We start from the raw sequence: 26,957 nt of genomic DNA, 5'->3' as shown, positions 1-26,957 counted from the left end.
GGCGGGAGGGTATAAGGGACTTTTGGAATAGCATTGGAAATGTAAATGAGAACAATACCTAAAGAAATATTTAAAAAAAAAAAAAGAGTTGCCTTGGTCATGGTGTCTCTTCACAATGACAGAAACTAACACAGCTACCAAAAGATATTTTTGTTTTTTAGCTTTGTACACGTAAATGCATCTGACCCAAAAAGAATTTGGTTTGATCTCTGACATATATTCAATTTTAAGAAGATATGACATTATACCTTTGTGTAGTGGGTTGGTCTGGTGCTGCTTGTATGAAAATGCTAAATTCTGTTCCACAAGATCTGGCTTCTCCAAAACAAGAAGATCCTCACATACACCAGCTTAAGTTATATAAACATTACCCCACCAAGTTATCCCTGTTTGCTTAATAAATATGCGTGAAGCCTGAGCTGGACAGGTGAGAGGAGGAGGAGCAGAGTTCCTGAACTTGAAGTCTCAGTCGGAGACCGTGAGGAGAGAAGCAACAAGAACACGGGGGAGGGGGTGTGAGCCACCATAGAGAAGGTAGATCCTGAGTGTATGGACAAGAGGTTGGCCACTAGGAATAGTAGAGGCCCAAGTGCAACACGACAAGTGTCTTACTTAGGGATTTACTGATGTGAACAGACACTATGACCAAGGCAACTCTTATAAAGGGCAACATTTAATTGGGGCTGGCTTACAATTTCAGAGGTTCAGTCCATTATCATCAAGGTGGGAACAGGGCAGCATCCATGCAGGCATAGTGCAGAAACAGCTGAGGATTCTACATCTTCATTTGGAGGCTGCTAGTGGAAGACTCACCTCCAGGCAGCTAGGATGAGGGTCTTATCTTTCTTGTCACCTGCTGCTCTGCCTAAACTTGGCTGTTCTATAGATTGACCTTGAGTTCAGAGATCTGAATTCCCGTCTCCATGGATTAAACGTGTGTACCACCAAGCCTGGATCTAAATGTAGCTGGGTAGGATCTTGCCCCAAATTTCCACTCCCTTAATCTGGTCTCTTCTAGAACACAGGATTCAGCTCCATTCTACTTCCTGGTGCCCCTTTAATTGGACTCTTGAAACATATGTTTTGTTTCTTTCCTTTCTCAACTTGCTCCTTTTCACTAAAATGTTCTTCATAAGAGAGAACTTTAGTAATCACACAACAGAATTTACACCAGGCTGTTTTGAGACGTCCTGTTTCAAAGCAATTAATCTAAATTTCTTCACCTTAGTGTCAGGACAGACTCTTTGGACAATGGCAAGAAGCAACCACATTCTTCGCCAAAATACCACAGAAACAGTGTCTGAGCCTCATACTGAATTTCTTTTCCACTGGAATATCTTGGGCCCAGTCCTCACAGTTCAAACCACTCACAGCAGCAAAGTCTTCCATATTCCTTCTAGGATAGCCCATTAAGCCTCACTTAAAGCATTCCATTGCTCTCCAAATCCAAAGTCCCAGAATCTACATTCTTCCAAACAAACACATGTTCAGGCTTATCACAGCAATACCCAACTCCTAGTACCAACCAATGTCTTAGTTAGGGTTTTACTACTGTGAACAGACACCATGACCAAGGTAACTCTTAAAAGGACAACACTTAATTGGGAATGGCTTACAGGTTCAGAGGTCAGTCTATTGTCATCAAAGAGGGAGCATGGAAACATCTAGGCAGGCATGTTGCAGGAGGAGCTGACAGTTCAACATTTTCATCTGTAGGCTGCTAGCAGAAGACTGGCTTCCAGGCAGTCTTAAAACCCACGCCCACAGTGACACACCTACTCCAACAAGATCACACCTACTCCAACAGATTCACACCAACTCCAACAGAGCCTCCCACACCTTCTAATAGTGCCACTCCTTGTGCCGAGCATATACAAAACATCACACCCAGGTAGTCACTCTATCTTCAAGATATTTTGGTCAACACATGGTTTTACATTTGTTTCCTGTAGGGGCATTGCTAAGGGATTAAAACTAGAGTCATGGGTACCTTAGAAGTGGCTCTAGGCAGCTGCTGTAGATCTTGTGGCGGGAAGTTCTTATGGTGGTGATCGAGACAGGAGGAGTGTGCACTGAGCGACACGGCCCTGAAGAGTGCAAAGCTCCACGAGGTCTGGTGTCCAGAGAGTTGTGTGGCCATCATGCCTCAAACCAGATCCCAGACACAAGCTACCATCGGTTTTTCGAAAAAGAAGTTATCCAATCCCTGGAAGAAAACCAACTCCTGGGACTGTGAAGTAAAATTTAGAAACGTCCAGCCTGTACCCACCACTCCGTGTGCTGATGTAAAACTTCTGCCTCTCAGTCCCCGAAAAAGTTTGGGTGATGACAACTTGTGCAACACTCCCCGGTTATCTCCCTGTTCTCCACCAAAGCTGGGCAAGAAAGAAAACAGACCCCCCCCCCTCGCTCACATACGTGGAAGGGGTGCAGATTAGTATTTGATGATGAGCCGACAGTTAAGGCTTCCCCCCAAAAGAACAAAACAGAGTTCACAAACACCAGATATGTTCCTCCTCTGCTCACAGAAGTCCAGAGAGCAAAACAGATCCTAAGCAGAAATGTCTGCCTGAGAAGGAGTCTGTGTGTATAAGACTGTTCAAGCAAGAAGGCACTTGCTATCAGCAAGCAAAGCTCGTTCTGAATACAGCTGTCCAGGATCGGCTGCCTGCCAGAGAGCAGGAGATGGGTGTCATCAGGAATTTTCTGAAGGAGTACATCTGTGGGAAGAAAGCTGGCAGTCTCTACCTTTCTGGCGCTCCTGGAACTGGAAAAACTGCCTTTTTAAGCCGGATTCTGCAAGACTTCAAGAAGGAAGTAAAAGGCTTTAAATCTATCCTGCTGAATTGCCTGTCCCTGAGGAGTGCCCAGGCTGTGTTCCCAGCTATTGCTCAGGAGATTGGTCGGGAGGAGCTGTGCAGACCAACTGGGAAGGACTTGATGAGAAAACTGGAAAAGCACTTGACGGCGGAGAAAGGCCCCATGATCGTGTTGGTGTTGGACGAGATGGATCAGCTGGACAGCAAAGGGCAGGATGTATTATACACACTGTTTGAGTGGCCGTGGCTAAGCAACTCCTGATTGGTGCTCATTGGTATTGCTAATACCCTAGATCTCACAGACAGAATTCTGCCGAGACTTGAAGCTAGAGAAAACTGTAAGCCGCAGTTATTGAACTTCCCACCTTATACCAGGAATCAGATAGCTGCCATCTTGCAGGATAGACTTAATCAGGTGTCAAAAGACCAGGTTCCGGACAGTGCTGAAATCCAGTTCTGTGCCCGCAAAGTGTCTTCTGTTTCAGGAGACATCCGTAAAGCGCTGGATGTTTGCAGGCGAGCTATAGAAATTGTGGAGTCGCGTGTCAGGAGCCAGACAGTCCTCAAACCACTCTCCGAAAGTAAATCACCCAGTGAGTCGCCGGTTCCCAAACAGGTTGGTCTTGCTCACATATCCCAAGTCATTTTGGAAGTTGATGGGAACAGGGTGACTTTGAGCCAAGAAAACACACAGGATTCCCTTCCTCTCCAGCAGAAGATTCTGGTTTGCTCTTTGCTGCTTTTGACCCGTGGGCTGAAAATCAAAGAGGTCATCTGGGGAAGTTATATGAAGCCTACAGTAGCATCTGTCCCAAACAGCAGGTGACAGCCATAGACCAGTCTCAGTTTTGTCCCTTTCAGGACTCCTGGAGTCCAGGGGCCTTGTGGGATTAAAGAAAAATAAGGAGTACATAGGGAAGCAGACTACCCGGGCCTGACCTGGGGCACAAGCCACTTCCGCTCCACTCAAGCCCCGGGCTACCTTGCCAGCTGAGTCGCCCAACACCCGCAAGGGCCCAAACAGGATTCCCCACGGGATCCTAAGACCTCTGGTGAGTGGAACACAGCGCCTGCCCCAATCCAATCGCGCGGAACCTGAGACTGCGGTACATAGGGAAGCAGACTACCTGGGCCTGACCTGGGGCACAAGCCCCTTCCGCTCCACTCGAGCCCCGGGCTACCTTGCCGGTGGAGTCGCCTGACACCCGCAAGGGCCCACACAGGATTCCACACGGGATCCTAAGACCTCTAGTGAATGGAACACAACTTCTGCCAGGAGTCCAGTTCGAACACCAGATATCTGGGTACCTTCCATGCAAGAAGAGAGCTTGCCTGCAGAGAATACTCTGCCCACTGAAACTAAGGAGAGTGCTACCCTCCCAGGTCTGCTTATAGAGGCTAACAGAGTCATCTGAAGAACAAGCTCTTAACAGAGACAACTATAACAGCTAGTTTCAGAGATTACCAGATGGCGAAAGGCAAACGTAAGAATCCTACTAATAGAAATCAAGACCACTCACCATCATCAGAACGCAGCACTCCCACCCCACCTAGTCCTAGGCACCCCAACACATCTGAAAATCTAGACCCAGATTTAAAAACATTTCTCATGATGATGATAGAGGACATCAAGAAGGACTTTCATAAGTCACTTAAAGAATTACGGGAGAGCACTGCTAAAGAGTTACAGGCCCTTAAAGAAAAACAGGAAAACACAGACAAACAGGTGGAAGTCCTTAAAGAAAAACAGTAAAACACATCCAAACAGGTAATGGAAATGAACAAAACCATACTAGAACTAAAAAGGGAACTAGACACAATAAAGAAAACCCAAAGTGAGGCACCGCTGGAGATAGAAAACATAGGAAAGAGATCTGGAACCATAGATGCGAGCATCAGCAACAGAATACAAGAAATGGAAGAGAGAATCTCAGGTGCAGAAGATTCCATAGAGAACATCGACACAACAGTCAAAGAAAATACAAAATGCAAAAGGATCCTAACTCAAAACATCCAGGAAATCCAGGACACAATGAGAAGACCAAACCTACGGATAATAGGAATTGATGAGAATGAAGATTTTCAACTTAAAGGGCCAGCTAATATCTTCAACAAAATAATAGAAGAAAACTTCCCAAACATAAAGAAAGAGATGCCCATGATCATACAAGAAGCCTACAGAACTCCAAATAGACTGGACCAGAAAAGAAATTCCTCCCGACACATAATAATCAGAACAACAAATGCATTAAATAAAGATAGAATATTAAAAGCAGTAAGGGAGAAAGGTCAAGTAACATATAAATGAAGGCCTATCAGAATTACACCAGACTTTTCACCAGAGACTATGAAAGCCAGAAGATCATGGACAGATGTTATACAGACACTAAGAGAACACAAATGCCAGCCCAGGCTACTATACCCGGCCAAACTCTCAATTACCATAGATGGAGAAACCAAAGTATTCCACGACAAAACCAAATTCACACAATATCTTTCCACGAATCCAGCCCTTCAAAGGATAATAACAGAAAAGAAGCAATACAAGGACGGAAATCACGCCCTAGAACAACCAAGAAAGTAATCAATCAACAAACCAAAAAGAAGACAGCCACAAGAACAGAATGCCAACTCTAACAACAAAAATAAAAGGAAGCAACAATTACTTTTCCTTAATATCTCTTAATATCAATGGACTCAATTCCCCAATAAAAAGACATAGAATAACAGACTGGCTACACAAACAGGACCCAACATTCTGCTGCTTACAGGAAACCCATCTCAGGGAAAAAGACAGACACTATCTCAGAGTGAAAGGCTGGAAAACAAATTTCCAAGCAAATGGTCTGAAGAAACAAGCTGGAGTAGCCATTCTAATATCGGGTAAAATCGACTTCCAACCCAAAGTTATCAAAAAAGACAAGGAGGGACACTTCATACTCATCAAAGGTAAAATCCTCCAAAAGAACTCTCAATTATGAATATCTACCCTCCAAATGCAAGGGCAGCCACATTCATTAAAGACACTTTAGTAAAGCTCAAAGCACACATTGCACCTCACACAATAACAGTGGGAGACTTCAACACACCACTTTCATTAATGGACAGATCGTGGAAACAGAAACTAAACAGGGACACAGTGAAACTAACAGAAGTTATGAAACAAATGGACCTGACAGACATCTGCAGAACATTTTATCCTAAAACAAAAGGATATACCTTCTTCTCAGCACCTCACGGGACCTTCTCCAAAATTGACCATATAATTGGTCACAAAACAGGCCTCAACAGAAACAAAAATATTGAAATTGTCTCATGTATCCTATCAGACCACCATGGCCTAAGACTGATCTTCAATAACAACATAAATAATGGAAAGCCAACATTCAAGTGGAAAATGAACAACACTCTTCTCAATGATACCTTGGTCAAGGAAGGAATAAAGAAAGAAATTAAAGACTTTTTAGAGTTTAATGAAAATGAAGCCACAATGTCCCCAAACCTATGGGACACAATGAAAGCATTTCTAAGAGGGAAACTCATAGCTCTGAGTGCCTCCAAGAAGAAACGGGAGAGAGCACATACTAGCAGCTTGACAACACATCTAAAAGCTCTAGAAAAAAAGGAAGCAAATTAACCCAAGAGGAGTAGATGGCAGGAAATAATCAAACTCAGGGGTGAAATCAACCAAGTGGAAACAAGAACTATTCAAAGAATTAACCAAACGAGGAGTTGGTTCTTTGAGAAAATCAACAAGATAGATAAACACTTAGCTAGACTCACTAAAGGGCACAGGGACAAAATCCTAATTAACAAAATCAGAAATGAAAAGGGAGACATAACAACAGATCCTGAAGAAATCCAAAACACCATCAGATCCTTCTACAAAAGGCTATACTCAACAAAACCGGAAAACCGGGAAGAAATGGACAAATTTCTGGACAGATACCAGGTACCAAAGTTGAATCAGGATCAAGTTGACTATCTAAACAGTCCCATATCCCCTAAAGAAATAGAAGCAGTTATTAATAGTCTCCCAGCCAAAAAAAGCCCAGGACCAGACGGGTTTAGTGCAGAGTTCTATCAGACCTTCAAAGAAGATCTAATTCCAGTTCTGCACAAACTATTTCACAAAATAGAAGTAGAAGGTACTCTACCCAAATCATTTTATGAAGCCACTATTACTCTGATACCTAAAACACAGAAAGACCCAACAAAGATAGAGAACTTCAGACCAATTTCTCTTATGAATATCGATGCAAAAATCATCAATAAAATTCTCACTAACCAAATCCAAGAACACGTTAAAGCAATCATCCATCCTGACCAAGTAGGTTTTATTCCAGGGATGCAGGGAGGGTTTAATATACGAAAATCCATCAATGTAATCCATTATATAAACAAACTCAAAGACAAAGACCACATGATCATCTCGTTAGATGCAGAAAAAGCATTTGACAAGATCCAACACCCATTCATGATAAAAGTCTTGGAAAGATCAGGAATTCAAGGCCCATACCTAAACATGATAAAAGCAATCTACAGCAAATCAGCAGCCAACATCAAAGTAAATGGAGAGAAGCTGGAAGCAATCCCACTAAAATCAGGGACTAGACAAGGCTGCCCACTTTCTCCCTACCTTTTCAACATAGTACTTGAAGTATTAGCCAGAGCAATTCCACAACAAAAGGAGATCAAGGGGATACAAATTGGAAAAGAGGAAGTCAAAATATCACTTTTTGCAGATGATATGATAGTATATATAAGTGACCCTAAAAATTCCACCAGAGAACTCCTAAACCTGATAAACAGCTTCGGTGAAGTAGCTGGATATAAAGTAAACTCAAACAAGTCAATGGCCTATCTCTATACAAAGAATAAACAGGCTGAGAAAGAAATTAGGGAAACAACACCCTTCTCAATAGTCACAAATAATATAAATTATCTTGGCGTGACTCTTACTAAGGAGGTGAAAGATCTGTATGATAAAAACTTAAAATCTCTGAAGTAAGAAATTAAAGAAGATCTCAGAAGATGGAAAGATCTCCCATGCTCATGGATTGGCAGGATCAATATAGTAAAAATGGCTATCTTGCCAAAAGCAATCTACAGATTCAATGCAATCCCCATCAAAATTCCAACTCAATTCTTCAACGAGTTAGAAAGGGCAATCGGCAGATTCATCTGGAATAACAAAAAACGTAGGATACCAAAAACTCTTCTCAAGGATAAAAGAACCTCTGGTGGAATCACCATGCCTGACCTAAAGCTTTACTACAGAGCAATTGTTATAAAAACTGCATGGTACTTGTATAGAAACAGACAAGTAGACCAATGGAATAGAACTGAAGACCCAAAAATGAACCCACACACCTATGGTCACTTGATCTTTGACAAAAGAGCTAAAACCATCCAGGGGAAGAAAGACAGCATTTTCAACAAATGGTGCTGGCACAACTGGTTGTTATCATGTAGAAGAATGCGAATCGATCCATACTTATCTCCTTGTACTAAGGTCAAATCTAAGTGGATCAAGGAACGTCACATAAAACCAGAGACACTGAAACTTATAGAGGTGAAAGTGGGGAAAATCCTTGAAGATATTGGCACAGGGGAAAGAATTCCTGAATAGAACAGCAATGGCTTGTGCTGTAAGATCGAGAATTGACAAATGGGACCTAATGAAACTGCAAAGTTTCTGCAAGGCAAAAGACACTGTCAATAAGACAAAAAGATCACCAACAGATTGGGAAAGGATCTTTACCTATCCTAAATCAGATAGGGGACTAATATCCAACATATATAAAGAACTCAAGAAGGTGGACTTCAGAAAATCAAATAACCCCATTAAAAACTGGGGCTCAGAACTGAACAAAGAATTCTCACCTGAGGAATACCGAATGGCAGAGAAGCACCTGAAAAAATGTTCAACATCCTTAATCATCAGGGAAATGCAAATCAAAACAACCCTGAAATTCCACCTCACACCAGTCAGAATGGCTAAGATCAAAAATTCAGGTGACAGCAGATGCTGGCGTGGATGTGGAGAAAGAGGAACACTCCTCCATTGTTGGTGGGATTGCAGGCTTGTACAACCACTATGGAAATCAATCTGGTGGTTCCTCAGAAAATTGGACATAGTACTACCGGAGGATCCAGTAATACCTCTCCTGGGCATATATCCAGATGATGCCCCAACTGGTAAGAAGGACACATGCTCCACTATGTTCATAGCAGCCTTATTTATAATAGCCAGAAGCTGGAAAGAACCCAGATGCCCCTCAACAGAGGAATGGATACAGAAAATGTGGTACATCTACACAATGGAGTACTACTCAGCTATTAAAAAGAATGAATTTATGAAATTCCTAGCCAAATGGATGGACCTGGAGGGTATCATCCTGAGTGAGGTAACACATTCACAAAGGAACTCACACAATATGTACTCACTGATAAGTGGATATTAGCCCCAAACCTAGGATACCCAAGATATAAGATACAATTTGCTAAACACATGAAACTCAAGAAGAATGAAGACTGAAGTGTGGACACTATGCCCCTCCTTAGAATTGGGAACAAAACACCCATGGAAGGAGTTACAGAGACAAAGTTTGGAGCTGAGATGAAAGGATGGACCATGTAGAGACTGCCATATCCAGGGATCCACCCCATAATCAGCATCCAAACGCTGACACCATTGCATACACTAGCAAGATTTTATCTAAAGGACCCAGATGTAGCTGTCTCTTGTGAGACTATGCCAGGGCCTAGCAAACACAGAAGTGGATGCTCACAGTCAGCTAATGGATGGATCACAGGGCTCCCAATGGAGGAGCTAGAGAAATTACTCAAAGAGCTAAAGGGATCTGCAACCCTATAGGTGGAACAACATTATGAACTAACCAGTACCCCGGAGCTCTTGACTCTAGCTGCATATGTATCAAAAGATGGCCTAGTCAGCCATCACTGGAAAGAGAGGCCCATTGGACACACAAACTTTATATGCCCCAGTACAGGGGAACGCCAGGGCCAAAAAGGGGGAGTGGGTGGGTAGGGGAGTGGGGGTGGGTGGGCATGGGGGACTTTTGGTATAGCATTGGAAATGTAAATGAGCTAAATACCTAATAAAAAATGGGAAAAAAAAGAAAAATAAGGAGAGCCACCTCACCAAGGTGTCTCTGAAGATTGAAAAAAAGGTAATAGAGCATGTCCTGAAAGGCAAAGCTTTCACTGGGAACATCCTCACTGCTGGTCTGCCCTGAATGGCTCTCTTACTCATGGCACTTGCAGGTGTCCCTCCCACTGGCATTTGGCAGCCCCCGGAATCTTCATTTTAGTAAGGTCGTTTGGAAACAGTTATGGCCCTTTTTACTCCGAACCAGTAAATTTTAGTGTATGGATTCATGGGTGTTAGCGCTGGCTAATATCTTTGGTTCTTACTTGTTTTACCCATAAAAATGACCGAGTGGCTGGGTGTGGTGACTTTTATGCCTGTGATCCCAGCATTTGGGAAACAGAGTCAAGAGTTAAAGGCCATCCTTTGCTACATAGTGAGCTTGAGCTGGCCTGGACTACATGAGACTCTGTAAAAATAAAAACAGTGGCCCTTTTTAAAGCAATGTTCAGTACTTTTCCCCTTTCACATTCCTAAACACAGTACCTACAAGTATATACGGACTTGTGTTGAAGAGTGTGTGTATGTATTACCTCTATCTACAAAGGATATATTTTGTAAAGAACTTTGAAGTTTAGAAGGATGAAATGGAATGATCCAGGAAAATTTACAAGCCTCCGTGGAAGGGCATTGTGTTCAGAGGATGCCTCATTCATGTGACAAATGTTGCTGCACTGGACTTTTTAAGGACTGATGAAGAGTCTCCCGTGCTCCCCACCAGTATGGGGGTGACGAGGAGAATAACTACAGATTGTGAATATATTTATTTTCAAGTTTCATTTGTCTGGGCTGCATTTGTTGTCTCTGGGTTTTCGGGCACATAGGTGTTCATATCAGAGTCAAGCAGCAGGAGTCACTGTTTGCCTTCTATGGTGTGGACCGCTGGAACTGAACTCGCGCCATCAAACTTGACTGACGGCAAGCGCCTATCCTTCAAGCCATTTTATGGGTTTGTGTTCGTATTTTTTTTTCATTTCAATTTTATTTTTTATTTAGAATGGTAACCTTGGTATGTATTCACATCAGAATGCACGGCAGGGATCCAGGAATATCTTGCTAGGATGTAACAAAGCTAAAAATCCCGCCAGAACCAAACACTGGCCACAGCTTAACCTGTGCCCAGGTGGGAGACACAATGACTGGAAACTGGCTTCACTCAGTACACTGGCCTAGCTCCAGGGTCTTCATGGCTTCCTCCAGCTTCAGCACTCCTTTTTGCTTGCGCGGGTGGTACCTCTCAGCCATGGACTGAAGCATCATCCATTTAGCCCGAACCTTGTTGTTTTGGGAGCCGTAAATGAAGACTTCGGTAAGTTCTTCGGGAGATTCCAGGTTCTTCAGCTCAAACATGGCCTGGCTCACCTGCTCGATGTGAGACATTCGAGATCCCTGTGGGCCAAACAGATATTTCAGCACCAGTGACTGGACCTGGAATACTTCTGGATCTTTCAGGTCTTCAGGAACTTTCACCCACGGGGGGATGTCTTTACGGGTCACGAGGGTTACCATCATAATTCCTGTGTGGGCGGTGTTTGACTCTGTGTTCGTCTTTTTAAGCAGCCACACTCCATGGTAGCTTAGGTTTTCAGAGGTTAATAAGAAAATACCTTCTCATCGGGCCTCGGTGGTACACACCCTTAAATCCCAGCCCACAGGTGATAGAGGCAGGCGAGTCTCTGTGTTTCAGACATGTTCCAGGACAGCCAGGTCTACAGAGACTCCAGAAACAACAACAACAACAAAATTAAAAATAACTACCAAGTGGAAATACTTTCTCACACTTTGCCTCAGGGTTAGCTTCCCTCAGATAGAGCCATTGTTTCAATAGGATGCAGCTCCGGATGAATTTTCATCTGAGCCCGTCTTTCTAGGCTCCCTAGAGAAGTTCATCTTCCTGGCATTAAGTGGCAGTTTGTGACAGGGACACCAGAGGGCACCATTACAACACCGCTTTGAAAGTGTGGCCGGGGCAAGGGTGGTTTTGAGGGAAGGGGCAGGAAGGTGCCTGAGTCCGACTTGTTTGGGAGGTTGTTGTTCCATTCGTACCTGGCTAAGTGCTTGGGAGCAAACCATGCCTGGGATGAACTGTCTGAGTCTTTGCTTTTCTCTAGGCGAGGCTGCTGCCCCGTTGCCTGATCCGGCCCTGAGCTTGGGAATTTGATATGGGTACAGGAGATCTGTTGGCCACTGTTTGATTCAGCCTGCACACTATCCTTGTAAAGTGATCTGAACCACAGCAGGTGGGATGGGATGGGATGCGCTGGGATAGGATAGGAGGGCTCGACGCCCTCTGAGATGCACACTGCCCACTGCAGAAGACTGTAGAGAGGAGTTTGGATGTCAAGCACTCACTCATAGAATACACATTCCCTCTGGGGCAGTGCACAAGACCATACTTTCCCAAGGAGTTTGGAGAGAGTCTAGAACTGTAAGGGTTAACGAGCATAATTGTAAAGATTGTCCGAAGACTGATGGGAAGCAGAGACCGAATGGGATTGAGAACAGATGTGAGGCTTGATTTAAATTACATTTTATTGGATGCTGCAGCCCTAAGAGACGTGACTGCTTTACAGTTTGTTTCCACACTGTGGGCAGCTGCTGTCTGTTCTGTGTCCATAATAGTATCCTGCCCAAAAAGGAGCAGCCTCCCCACCTCCAGTGTAGTTGAGGCTTGGCGCCTTCCTCTTAACTGCAGGGCTTGAGTCAGGAACATGGTTTGACTCTCAGTGGGACTGGGCTGTATCCTCCCTGGCTTCTAGCCAAGATTGCATTTACAAATTCAAAGGGGCCAAGTTCCTTCCCCTCTCTCTGTCTTCTCCCCATTTGGAAATAGGGCTTTCTGTGGACTGTTTTGTTTCCTTCAGCACACACACACACATACACACACACACACTGTCGATTTCTAGGTCATTGCTACTCTTAAGGCTTCAGCAATTGGAACAGGGTTGGTTCTGTCAGTGATGCGTGAAGCAGACTTAGAAGAAGACTGCTTGGCTTCCGCTGCCCTTGTGGGAGCAGAGGCTGATGTATGTTTGTCAGCAAAGTCTTAAGTGTAATTCAGACGCCGAGGCAGAAAGGAGGAGAGAGTCCTTTCCTTGCTGGTTTTTCTCTCCGAAGCTGGAAGCTATGGGAAGGTGGTGGGAGTTTTAAGTGGAAAGGGATGGGCCTGTGGTTACTAGTTTTTGCCAGGATCTTAGGCCACATGGAGTAGTGGCAAAGATGCTGACCTACATTTTCTCCTTTTGAAGACACTGGGGTGGGTATAACCTGGTTTGTCATTATTATTATTGTTGTTGTTATTTTAAGAACCAGATTAAGTTTCCATAGTATCAGGTATCACTATGGAAAGAACATAGACTCAATAAAGTTGGTATGAATTCCAACCCACCCCCCCAAAAAAGTGGCTCTAAGCTGAGACAAACTGATGTACCATGTAGAGACTGCCATACCCGGGGATCCATCCCATAATCAGCCTCTGAACACTGACACCATTGCATACACTAGCAAGATTTTATTGAAAGGACCCTGATATAGCTGTGTCTTGTGAGGCTATGCCAGTGCCTGGCAAACACAGAAGTGGATGCTCACAGTCATCTATAGATTGGAAATGTAAATGAAATAAATACCTAATTAAAATATGTTTTAAAAGATATAAGTTCACGAACAGACACGAACACAATTTTTTTTCATTAGGTATTTTCCTCAATTACATTTCCAATGCTATCCCAAAAGTTCCCCCCCTCCCCCCCCCTGACTCTCTTACCCACCCATTCCCATTTTTTGGCCCTGGTGTTCCCCTGTACTGGGGCATATAAAGTTTGCCTGACCAATGGGCCTCTCTTTCCAGTGATGGTCGAATTGGCCATCTTTTGATACATATGCAGCTAGAGTCAAGAGCTCCGGGGTACTGGTTAGTTCATAATGTTGTTCCGCCGATAGGGTTGCAGATCTCTTTAGCTCCTTGGATACTTTCTCTAGCTCATTGGGGGCCCTGTGATCCCTCCAATAGTTGACTGTGAGCATCCACTTCTGTGTTTGCTAGGCCCCGGCCTAGTCTCACAAGGGACAGCTATATCACGGTCCTTGCAACAAAGGCTTGCTAGTGTATGCAATGGTGTCATCGTTTGGAGGCTAATTATGGGATGGATCCCTGGATATGGCAGTCTCTAGATGGTCCATCCTTTTGTCTCAGCTCCAAACTTTGTCTCTGTAACTCCTACCACGGGTGATTGTTTCCAATTCTAAGAAGGAGCAAAGTGAGCACTTTGGTCTTCGTTATTCTTCAGTTTCATGTGTTTTGCATATTGTACCTTATATCTCGCTATACTAAGTTTCTGGGCTAATATCCACTTATCAGTGAGTGCATTTCATTTGAGTTCCTTTGTGATTGGGTTACCTCACTCAGGATGATGCCCTCCAAGTCCAACCATTTGCCTAGGAATTTCGTAAATGCATTCTTTTTAATAGCTGAGTAGTACTCCATTGTGTAAATGTACCACATTTTTTGTATCCATTCCTCTGTTGAGGGACATCTGGATTCTTTCCAGCTTCTGGCTATTATAAATAAGGCTGCTATGAACATAGTGGAACATGTGTCCTTCTTACCGGTTGGGACATCTTCTGGATATATGCCCAGGAGAGGTATTGTGGGATCCTCCGGTAGTACTATGTCCAATTTTCTGAGGAACCACCAGACTGATTTCCAGAGTGGTTGTACAAGCTTGCAATCCCACCAACAATGGAGGAGTGTTCCTCTTTCTCCACATCCTCGCCAGCATCTGCTGTCACCTGAATTTTTGATCTTAGCCATTCTGACTGGTGTGAGGTGGAATATCAGGGTTGTTTTGATTTGCATTTCTCTGATGATTAAGGATGTTGAACATTTTTTCAGGTGTTTCTCAGCCTTTCGGTATTCCTCAGGTGAGAATTCTTTGTTCAGCTCTGAGCCCCATCTTTTAAGGGGGTTATTTGATTTTATGGAGTCCACCCTCTTGAGTTCTTTTTATATATTGGATATTAGTCCCCTCTCTGATTTAAGATAGGTAAAGATCCTTTCCCAATCTGTTGGTGGTCTTTTTGTCTTATTGACGGTGTCTTTTGCCTTGCAGAAGCTTTGCAGTTTCATGAGGTCCCATTTGTCAAACCTCGATCTTACAGCACAAGCCATTGCTGTTCTATTCAGGAATTCTTTCCTTGTGCCCATATCTTTGAGACTTTTCCCCACTTTCTCCTCTATAAGTTTCAGTGTCTCTGGTTTTATGTGAAGTTCCTTGATCCACTTAGATTTGACCTTAGTACAAGGAGAGAGGAATGGGTCGATTCGCATTCTTCTACATGATAACAACCAGTTGTGCCAGCACCATTTGTTGAAAATGCTGTCTTTCTTCCACTGGATGGTTTTAGCTCCCTTGTCAAAGATCAAGTGACCATAGGTGTGTGGGTTCATTTCTGGGTCTTCAATTCTATTCCATTGGTCTACTTGTCTGTCACTATACCAGTACCATGCAGTTTTTATAACAATTGCTCTGTAGTAAAGCTTTAGGTCAGGCATGGTGATTCCACCAGAGGTTCTTTTATCCTTGAGAAGAGCTTTTGCTATCCTAGGTTTTTTGTTATTCCAGATGAATTTGCAGATTGCTCTTTCTAATTCATTGAAGAATTGAGTTGGAATTTTGATGGGGATTGCATTGAATCTGTAGATTGCTTTTGGCAAGATAGCCATTTTTACTATATTGATCCTGCCAATCCATGAGCATGGGAGATCTTTCCATCTTCTGAGATCTTCTTTAATTTCTTTCTTCAGGGACTTGAAGTTTTTATCATACTGATCCTTCACTTCCTTAGTTAGAGTCACGCCAAGATAATTTATATTATTTGTGACTATTGAGAAGGGTGTTGTTTCCCTAATTTCTTTCTCAGCCTGTTTATTCTTTGTGTAGAGAAAGGTCATTGACTTGTTTGAGTTAATTTTATATCCAGCTACTTCACCGAAGCTGTTCATCAGGATTAAGAGTTCTCTGGTGGAATTTTTAGGATCACTTATATATATTATCATATCATCTGCAAAAAGTGATAATTTGACTTCATCTTTTCCAATTTGTATCCCCTTGATCTCCTTTGTTGTCGAATTGCTCTGGCAACGAACTCAAATGTTTTAATGAGTAACTTATCTTGTATGAAAGGCACTCACAATCGTTTGTTTTATGCTGTCTTTAATTTAAAAATAAAATAGAAAGCCGTAAAAAATTGAAATTAAAAAAATGAATAATTAGAAAAAATTTGGCCTTATACCCAAATGTATCATTATAGTATGCTCAAATACACAAAAGTGGTAACTTTACCTGATTGTTGTCATCATTAGTGAATGTTTATGCTACCACCATCTCCTCTTGTCATTTGGCCCTACTTGCCACAATTAGGATGCTGTCTATTTGCTGATAACTAATGGACACTGCTAAACCTGCTAAGCCTCAGGGACAATGCTAAAATGCACAAATAGCTTCTCACTAAAAGGCCACACCAGCTATAACCCAGAGCTTCAGAAATACTGTCTTAGAAGTAGGTATATCCACATATGTACTCCGCTAATACGTGGATTTATACAAGCTGAACTATTTAGGATGATGTAGCAGAGCAGGGAACTTATAAATTTCACCTGTCAACATCCCCTGTAATACCTCTAATGATTCCTTTGTTGCTTGAAATATTTGTACCCCATTCATTATGTTCAGTCTCTCTCATTCCAAGAGACACTAAACTTTGGGTCACAGTGATACTACCAGCTGCTTCTTAAAGCTATTTTGCTCATTGAACTGGGTAAAAGTGGTGACGTAGAACCAGATTCTCCATGCTAAGAGACTCTCAAGGAGTTTCTGTGGAACGGGGCTGGTCCAGACACTCTAAGAGTGAGAAGTGAAAAGCGTCTGGGTGAAGCATCTGAAGATTAGAGGAACGAAGAGCCCAATTTACCACTTTAAACAACTCAGCATGCAGTAGCTGTGCTTTTCATCTTCTTGTACCTACAGTGCAGGAGCCATAAGCTGAGGTGAGAGCTCAGCACCAGGGCCTTAAAATGTGTTAAAGAGTCTGAGTGACTTTGGACCTTACAATAGCAGCCCATGCACTCCAGTTCAGAATGCACAGTACCCTTCTTTAAGGCAGGCATCTACACCCACATTCAGTGTCTTTTCTGGGTGGATGTGTACCTACTGAGTATCCTCTAGGAAGCAAAATTCAGGTGCAAACACAGCTTGAATTCTGAATAACTTGCATACAGAACTTCCAAATGTCTAAGTTGGCACTTGGACTATATCAGTTGTATTCATTGTGTATTGGTTATTTTCACAAATAGTTATTATTTTGGGAGTCCTAGTATGTTCATAACAAATCATATACATTTTAATTCCTATAGGAACATATGAAGAACAATTAAATATGCATAAATGAATTGAGCTATGGGTGGTAGCCTTCTATTCTGCGTGACTGTAAATCAAAATGGTTTAGGGCTTATTTTCAGAACCCTGCACCACAAAGTCCATCCCACATTCCTCTGAGCATGCTACTGTAGCTGGAAAGCATTAGTCTTCCAGTATTAGCATTTACCTTGGGCTTGATCTTCAGTACGTGACATATGTGATTGTTCTGATGGCCATTCAGTGAGTGTTAGTGAGATAGATGACACAGTAGGGACACTTTTAGAGAGTGACAAGAGCAGCAAGCTTCAAACTTCCATTCATGACTCCCAGTTTTAATTAAATATAAGATTTTCTTCATCCAACAAAGGACCACTGATTCTGCTTCAAAAGTAGACTATTTTCTCTTCCCATTTAATCCTCAAGAATCTATTCCTTTGATGTTTTAAGGCAGCATATAAAGTAATGGGTTTTATCGTGACATATTCCCATACCTTGTCCCACCCCCTATCCCCATCTTGCTAATCCCCTTCTTTCTCACTGATTGTTCCTGTTACTACTTTCCTGGCCCCTGTGCACAAAGTTACTCTTTGTATCTCTTTAAGGACTCCACCTCCCATTTATGATACCCTTTCCGATTTCATACCCCATCCAATACAAAATTACACAAGACACAAATTTCAACATGGTTACTCATTTGAAGTTAACCCTGAACCATCTCTTTCTGCATTTGGTTTGTTTTGTTGAACACATCCATTTATCAGTGCCTCTGAACCCTCTCTGCATCCTCATATAGTGCTGAAGCAGAGGCCTCTTGTCTCTTTCCTCTCTATAGTTCTGTTCATCAGAGCCATATGCATAGGAACACACATTACCTCCATCATCCCTAGGAGAGTTACATGGGACATTATGGCTCCTACATACGAATGCTATATGAAATTGACATATGACATAGCTCACCTCATCGCATCGACCATGGAACACTAATAATAATTCTAGACCTTACTGAAACCCTTATCATACCAACACAGGTTATGTGTCCCTTGCCTTCAGTGGACCAGAACTCTAGGTTTCATTTGTACTATCTATGTCCTTCAGATATAAGCCTTAATTCTTCTATTCCATAACCTCTTCTACCTTTGCTGCCATTTGGCTCTGACTTTGGACTTGGCTCTAGTTCCACATTTGCGAGACCTCCCTTAGGCTCTGTTAAGTATCTACTTTATCATCTATTCCTGTTCATATAAAATCCTAAATTTCTGCCAGTTTATCTTATTTTTCTAGCGAGATTCCATGTACCCTAGGCCTGTTGTATATGTTAGTCAGTCTTTACTAGTAAACCATATCCCAGGCTAAAGAGAAGTATTTCTTAAACAATTATTATTTATCTTGGTATATATGACCACACTGTCATTGTCTTCAAACACACCAGGAGAGGGCATCAGATCCCATTACAGATGGTTGTGACCCACCATGTTGTTGCTGGGATTTGAACTCAGGACCTCTGGAAGAGCAGTTAGCACTTTAACCACTAAGCCATCTCTCCAGCCCCCAAGGAGTATTCTTTATTGTGAGTTTGGTGAGTACTGCTCACAACACTCTCCTTGTGATGACCCTACTGTCTTCCGTACCTTGTTGCTCCCTAACTCCTGTTCTAGGGACCTAGGTCAATGTTAAACTCACTTGGAATGTATTCAATCACACTATGTACAGTAGTCTACTCTTGTAAGCCCAGTACTCCAGAGGGAGGGTTCGGCACAAATACCACAATATGGCTATAAAGTGAGTTCCAGTATAGCCTGGGATGCATAATGGAACCTATATCAGTGAATAGTAATAAAGCAAAAGATATTGATTATAGCCCAGGAGAATCTCTGATCCTGATGACTTGGAAGTTGACAGAGGACAACTGCAAATTTGATACCTGCCTGGGTTATTTAGTGAAACCTCATCTGGAAATGACGCAAACAACTGAGTATATGTGTTAATATTGATCGTCTGGGTGTTACAGAGAAGTCTAGGACATAGTAGGAAAATTTCCACTTTTTCCCATGTGTGAGGACATTTCTGAACGTAATTATTTTGTGGGATCTCTCATTTAATCGCCAAGCAAATCTGTTGGCGATGTCACATGATCTTGGTATCATGTGGGAGACAAGGATGACTGAGGAATTAGCTCATTCGAACCATGTACTTGAGTCTGTTTCTTGCCTTGGGCCTTTCCTATATTCCTTGTTGGCCACCCTAATCCAAGATGAAGGGAAGTGCTTGTATGCATGGATATGTGGGTATGTGTATGCACCCACAAATACGTACAGTTGTGAATAGCAAAGGACACTGTGAGGGAGCCAGTTCTCTGTGTCAACCATGTAGGTCTTTAAGATTGAACTCAAGTCTGACAGCAGGATCCTTTATCACTGAGCCATTTAATCTGCTTGAAACATTGGTATTCTGCCAGAGTGGCTGGCACACAGTAAGACAATACTATCAGAGTGCTTAGCATGTATTACCCACTGTGCTGACCAGATGCTTGCCATACACAAAGATCTTTGTTTAAAGAGTGCCTGGCACAGAAAGAGCAGTTATAGTGGGGCTCAACACAGTGACAATAATAAAAGGAAATGTTTGGCATAACAGAAAAAGATCCTAACAGTGTTTGGCACATCCTACAAAATTGCTAAGAGAACAAACATGTGACACATGCTTAACTCAGACTTCTAGTAGACTTTTATAAATAAATAAATATAGGTATAAGTATATATCATCAATAAATATATGAATAAATGTATGTATCTATACTGCTGATATTTAGTCTTTCAAAGCTTTAGCTGTGATGTTGAATCGCCACTCCATCCTTCTTCCACTGTGGACTTATTTCGACTGTCTGTGGTTGAGACAAGAAATAGAAGGAAGAGAAATGCTAGTGAGTTGCCACCACCTACTCAGCGCTCTGTTTACACCTGTCCTCCTCAGCCTGCATGCTCTCCTTCTGCCAAGCTTCAAAGCTCTACCCCACAAGCACACCCTCTTCTAGAGCATGGCCCTCCCTCACCAGAGAAAGTAATGGCTTACACTTTGAGAGATAACCTGGGATTTAGAAGCCCATATCATCCTGGCTAGGGAAGGTCTCCAAACTACCCAGCACTGGAGTAAAGGAAGCATGACATATTACATCCGGTTCATCTTGCACCCCAAAGGACTAGAAGTGGATGATTGGGTAGGGTCTAATACCATATGGGAAACGTGTGTGTTCTGGGTGTTGTGAGATGTGTCAGAGGACCACTTACAAGTTCAGTAATCATCATCTTCTTCCTCTTCAGGATCACTAATCTCTGAATATATCACTTGATACTTCCTCTCTCGCAGCCGGTGGCTCCAAACATTGACCTGAATGCCATCAGTTTCTAAAATGTGGAGAGGTTAGTGCATGAGTTCTAGGCCTTTTCTCATCAGAAAAGAACAGGGCTTGGCCCTCCCATGAGCCTCTGGGCCTTTACTTCTGGCTCATGAGACTGAGATGTCAGCCATACAGCAATATAGACCAAAGGCCAGTTTGGGTTATACTGTCCAGTGTATTGTCTTGTCCCCATCAGCATCCCAACCGCCTGATATAGATTTCCTATTTTATCCTCCATTAGGAGGAGGGCCCAGTGACCATTCACTTATATTGTATGGATTTCATAGTTAGCTTCAGAGCATGTAGAAAACATGTCCAGTGTCACAAGGCTTTAAGAAGGACATGTCAAATTATGATTATAGAGACCCATTGTAACATCTGAACTGGTGCTTGGGGGAGAGCCTTACCCAGAAAGGAGAAAAACTTCGAACATTCCAGGGAAACCAGAGTATTTTTTCCCCTGTACTTTCCTCTCATCCAATGCCACCCTATTGTCTGTCCCCAAACCATGGGCTTTCTCTTTGTTGTGCTGGTGTCACTGAGCCTACTCTTCCTGGAACACACGTTGGGTTATTTCTCCCGTGCTACATTCTTCAGCAGTTTTTAAACACTGAAGCGCTTATTCATTGAGTTAGTTGTATGTTTGTATTATATTAGAGGTTAAGTGTCTTCTCCTGTATTATTCTAAAGGTTCTATTAGCATATATTAGTTATATATGTTGTTCCATTTCATTATCATATTTTATATGCATATATAATGTATAATGTGTGCATCTAACTGCTTGCTTGAGTCACACTGATGCCCTTCCTCCCTACCCCTAGATTCCCTTTTATTGCCTCCTGTTTGGTATCGGAGAGAACCAGTGAGTATAATTCAGCTTACTTAAATGTGCATTGGGCATCAATCATTGGCCTTTTCCCCTAGCACCTGGCAATGCCACCATATCCTCTGAGAGGGTCAGAAGCTGGTGAGCCCGTCCTTCCATAGCAGAATGTTAAAGGGATTGATCTTTTGCAGGTGTTTTAAAAGGATTTTTCATTACTCATTAATTTCACTTGACAAAGTATTTCACTTTTTGTAACTAAATTAAAAAAAAACCACAGGTGTTTAAATGGGAAAGAAATGTCCTAAGTAAACCTAGTTTCCAGAGCTACCATGTTTTCCTTTATATTGTTATTACACTGTCATTTGCGCAAGCAGAAGAGATATCATTAAGAGTGAGGAACAAAGATTAGGTGAAGAAAACGCCGGAGGAAGCCACACGCTCTGGGAGAGACAGGAATATAAAATACATTGCTGCACACAGAAACTGGTGGTGCACTACGAGCACAGTAAGTAAAGCATGAACAGAAAGAAGGACACAGCACTGCATGCACCTTAGTGCCACGTGCAGATGGACATACCATGGGGCCTGTGGTGATGAACACACAATGGTAGTGAGTGCAGGTGAATGCACCATGGTGGCATGTCCAGGTGAATGCACTGTGGTGGTATGTGCATGTGAATGCCCCATGGTGGTATGTGGAGATGAACACACCATGGTGACATTTGCAAATGAATGTGCTGTTGTGGCGTGTGCAGGTGAACGCATCAGGGAGCAGAGTAGAAAGAAAGGAGACAGTGATGTAGTTATTAAAGAACATCATGCCAGAGATGGTATCACATGTAATGCTGGTGGGAGCACTGCAGGTGGAACTGAACAAGGTGGTGCCTACACCCTTTCTGTTGATATGCCAAGAAGTGCCATTAGTCACTAATCCTCAGCTACCTTTCATTCATCTTCCTGAGTCATGCATGAGGGAGTATATGTACAACTAAAAGAAGCCAAAAACTGAATGTATAGCCTTTTATTGTGTATTTATACTTGTATTTCTGTGTGTGTCTCTGTGTATGTGGAACATATATGTGGGTATGACTGTGGAGGAAACACAGGGTCAGATACTCTGTAACTAGAGTGTCAGATAATAGTAAGCACCTACCTATGCACTATCAGGATCCCTCCCTTCACACAGTCAGTCCTTTCCTGGGGCCTCACTGGTCACTAACCTCAGCTCCCAGAATTCTCTCTACAATACACTGGACCCTGCAGCTGTGGAAACCCCCATTCCATAGTCAGGTGCCTCCTGGGGGTCCTCTGTCTTGGGGCTGTGAGGCAGAAAGTTCTCAGGTATAGATATGTCCTGAACTCGATCATAGTGGAAGGGGTCTACCATGAAAGCCCTGTCATTTGTAGCCAGAAGAGAGCATGGGCCCTTCAGAGAGCATAGGCCAGCTGGAGATCCCTATGTGGAAAGTGAGTGTCAGCATAAAGAATGTGCAAGTTCTGCGAGAGAATACTGACAGGAGCATCACCTGGCCTTCAGAAACTAAGGAAGACTTGACTACACTTCAGTGGGTTGGGCTACAGGTCAGAAAGTGAGTGGAAATGCACTTTGGGTCAATAATCTAGCACAGTTGAGACAATCCTCATTATCAGTACTGTAAGTACTAAAATGCTCTAATTGAAGAAACACAGGTCCTGTACCAAGAAACTGTAGTTATTCAGGACCCCTGGGAAACCTGTTACTATAATTTTGCTAAATGAATGTATTACGAACTGTCTTCTAAACTCATACATCTCTACCCATAGGGAAAGGAGCTCTCAGACAGCATCAGAGAAGTTGTTTTGTACAGTGATTTGTGGCTAATGCAGAAACTCCCATCTGGTTAGACTGCACAAAGTAAGTGTCTATGGATTGCCCACAAAACATCAAACATGTCACACACTCTCCTCCCAAGCTCAAGTTCCATAACAGAAGAGGGGGATCGAGAGATTTGAAGAGGCAGAAGACATTCGCACCAGAGTAATATAGTGTTTGAGGGACATGACATGGTTATTAGACTCATGAACACACAGTAGGTGTCTTTGCCCCCATGAGACCTGCACAAGATCAAGCCTGCCAGCACTCTGGCATGGACTGAGTGGGAATTCCTGTGCTCTTAAGAGTAGGTGGTTTTTGTGGGAGAAAGAGTCCATTTTAAAGGTATGGCCCCTGGTAGGTCAACCATACTCTAGTGGCTGGTTCTTCATCACACAGTATGTAGATAGCACAAATTGACCTAGGGTATTTTTATATACATAAATAAAAATAAAAAAGGTATGGATGTTGGGTGAAAAACAGCTAGGAAAGATTTTTATATTCATTGAATAAAAGGGTGGGGTATGTGTGAATATGATTAAAATCAATTATATAAAATTCTCAAAGAATTAAATAAATACCACATTGACAAACAATAACTTATGTTAAGGAATAAGAATTAGATTGCAGCCAACCTGCCAAGTTGGAATCATGCTTTCCAGAGGCAAGTCTTTCTTCTACATTATGAATACTTATTGTCACTGATGTCAGCTATAAAAGAGAATCAGAGAAAAGGCATTTTGGCAAATAGTAATCTACAGGGAGTGTTTCTGCTACTGGATATAGGGTGTTCTAATTTACTGGATAATATTTAAAACAGGGCCTGACGAATAAAGAAAATCATCACACACCAAAATTAACCAGACCCAGAGATTCAATGACTATAACGATATGAACTAACCATATGTAACGCTATGAATGATACACTTAGAATGGGCGCTTGAAACAGCATGCGAAACTTCACGTTAAAATTTACACTTTAAGTATCAAATATGTATATATACACTTATCCACCACCAAGAAGAAAACTATGTCCTCAACAATGAGGACATAAAAAGAGAAAAAAAAATAGAGGTGGCTGGCAAGATTGCTCAGCAGTTAGGAGCACTGACTGCTCTTCTGAAGGTCCTGAGTTCAAATCCCAGCAACCAGATGGTGGCTCACAACCATCTGTAATGAGATCAGATACCCTCTTCTGGGGTGTCTGAAGACAGGTACAGTATACTTACATATAATAATAAATAAGTCTTAAAAAAACAGTGTGGACATAAACTAAGGGACAAACAGGGTGCACTCCTAAAGAAAGAGGTGATACTTGCCTTCATTCGTTTTCTTGGTGTCACACCAAAAGATCCTTCAAAGCATTCATCTACAGATAGTGACAAATCAGAAGGGTTTTTTTGTTAGTAAATATTCCAAAGGCTCAGATCTTGCTGATTTAGGGAAGGCTAGAGTGGAGAGTGAGCCCATTCATGGAGGAGGAGCTAGTGGAGCCTGGCTCTCTTTCATCTGACCAATGACATGTGTCCTTTCAGAAGTCTCCTTCTGATTGGATAGGAAGTGTCAGCTAAGCCTCATCACTGCCTCATCCCCTCACAAGCTGGTAGGACACAGGACATTCTGACTCTCTTTGAAGGTGTTACACATTGGCCATTTACTTATTATCCAGAATAATGTACACAATAATGTTTTAGAATTGTGCATGACAGGATCTTCTAATACACCTCAGAGTGAGCTCTGTTCCACACAACCCTGATCTGAACAAGAAAAGAGCTGCCTATCACCTTAGAATGCATCCTGACTGAGAAGGTGCACTTTCATAGCCCCTCTCTGATCACTCACCATAACTGTCATGAACTTCAATGCCTTTGAACAGGGATTGCTTGTCCTGCTCCTTGCCACGCATAAAAACTGGTTGGTTCACGGTGAGCCTAAGAGGAAGCATAGTGCTTTTTCTTTAATAGGCAGCACAACGAGGGGAAATGGTGCTAGTAACTGGGCAACAGCCCAGATCTTAAGGCCCATAAGAGGCCGGCACTCTATTGCCTATGATCTATGCTGTCAGCTCTGCAAAGGTTTGAAAAGAGCAGCTGCCGGCTCGACAAGCACCTTGACATTTCTCAGGAATGAAAGGTATTGTGGGAGAGGGCCCTGCTACAGGTTGAGAAGATAAGGCATAGCAAACAAACTGGAAACCACCAGACTGGTCTGAACACAGATTTCATCTTACCTAGGTCAGTCATTCTGATATAGTTTCTTTTCATGTACACGTAGGCACTTTTCTGCCATTGAGTCAGCTTTCCCCACTCTTCATCAGAGAAGTATGTAGAAATATCCTGGAAGGCCTAGAAAGAAGGGGATGAAAACTCTGGAACTGCTCTGCTGGATGTGTGTACCATTCATCCCAGAATGCCCTCTGTGGTGGAGGACCTTTGTGATCCACCAGAGAATCAACACAATCAGTCCTGGGAAATATGAGGGTTGAATGAGAGACAGCCTTTTCCAGAGCCACTACAAATTCTCAATGCTGCTCATGTGTTCTCCTCCCCCACTTACAAGGGACTGAGTGACACCAAATGAATGTAGTACTAGGTCACTATTCTGAAGTCCTCATGGAGGCTGTAGAAGGACTCATGGAGCATTTGTGCATGGAGAGAAATCCTTAGACTTATGCAGGTCCAGTGGAGACTGTAGTCCTTGTCCCAAGTGCCTCTGATTTCCACCTTCTGGTAAGTCATTCTACAGTGGCCCTTGCTCACTCAGCTGCTTCTGTCCACCCCACTACCTGGCCCCGTCACCTTGCAGATATTCTTTGGTTCATAAAGCACTTCCATGGGGATCTTTTCACAGGATCTCAGTGTTTCCATGTCAGTGTGATTTTGAAAAGACACAATCTTGTCTTCTTCAAGCACAAAACCAAATGTCCTGTGAAGGAAGGGATTTCAGATAGACAGTAAGAGTCGGTAGCTGACATTTCTTGTATTCCTTTTCACCCTGAGATTATCTATCCTTGATTAGGTCTATAGGAGAGTTGGTGGTTAGGAATCAATTAGATTCTATGAACGTGCATAAACATGTATGAAAGTATGCTGAGTCTTTGAGAGTGGGTCAAGTGACTGTCCTGATTAATTGCCCTGAAGGTTTCATTGAGATTAAAGGAAATAGAAAGCTATTGAATTGGGCAAGCACATGTTCTTACTCAGGGAAGGACAGTGAAAACTGATTTTGTAGAAGATAAGAATGCAGCACTTTGTCACTAGAAGATGGGTGGTGAGGAGTTCAGAAGAAGAAGGTACACCAAGCTCCAAATACAAACACAGGGGAAAATAGCTGCTAGTGTTTTGCAAGACCCTTTAGTGACTAGTTTGTAGCTACCTAGGGTGAGTTTGTAAAGGAGGAAGAGAAGCCAGAGTTCCCTTCTTATGCCTGTAACACAGGGTAGTTGGGAGGCTGAGGTAGAAGGATCGTATGTTCAA

At 42.6% G+C, this 26,957-nt stretch overlaps 1 protein-coding gene and 2 pseudogenes across 1 annotated transcript; 1 reads left to right on the top strand and 2 right to left on the bottom strand.

Annotated features, from left to right (window-relative positions):
* Positions 2,008 to 10,278, top strand: Gm9430 (predicted gene 9430; annotated as a pseudogene).
* Positions 11,145 to 11,504, bottom strand: Gm6798 (predicted gene 6798; annotated as a pseudogene).
* On the bottom strand, positions 20,248 to 26,363 carry Ssxb7 (synovial sarcoma, X member B7). The gene is made up of 7 exons (XM_017318681.1): positions 26,280 to 26,363; positions 25,696 to 25,826; positions 25,324 to 25,412; positions 24,801 to 24,850; positions 24,117 to 24,192; positions 20,693 to 20,809; positions 20,248 to 20,289 (listed from the first exon to the last, which is right to left on the bottom strand). Exons 1-6 carry the CDS (start codon positions 26,346 to 26,348, stop codon positions 20,697 to 20,699), a joined length of 528 nt encoding a protein of 175 aa, XP_017174170.1. The 5' UTR covers positions 26,349 to 26,363; the 3' UTR covers positions 20,248 to 20,289; positions 20,693 to 20,696.
* Between the last annotated feature and the right edge of the window lie 594 nt (positions 26,364 to 26,957).

This window comes from Mus musculus, chromosome X, assembly GCF_000001635.26.
Source record: "Mus musculus strain C57BL/6J chromosome X, GRCm38.p6 C57BL/6J".
NCBI classification, from domain to species: Eukaryota; Metazoa; Chordata; class Mammalia; order Rodentia; family Muridae; genus Mus; species Mus musculus.
This window is presented reverse-complemented; position numbering and strand designations above follow the sequence as displayed.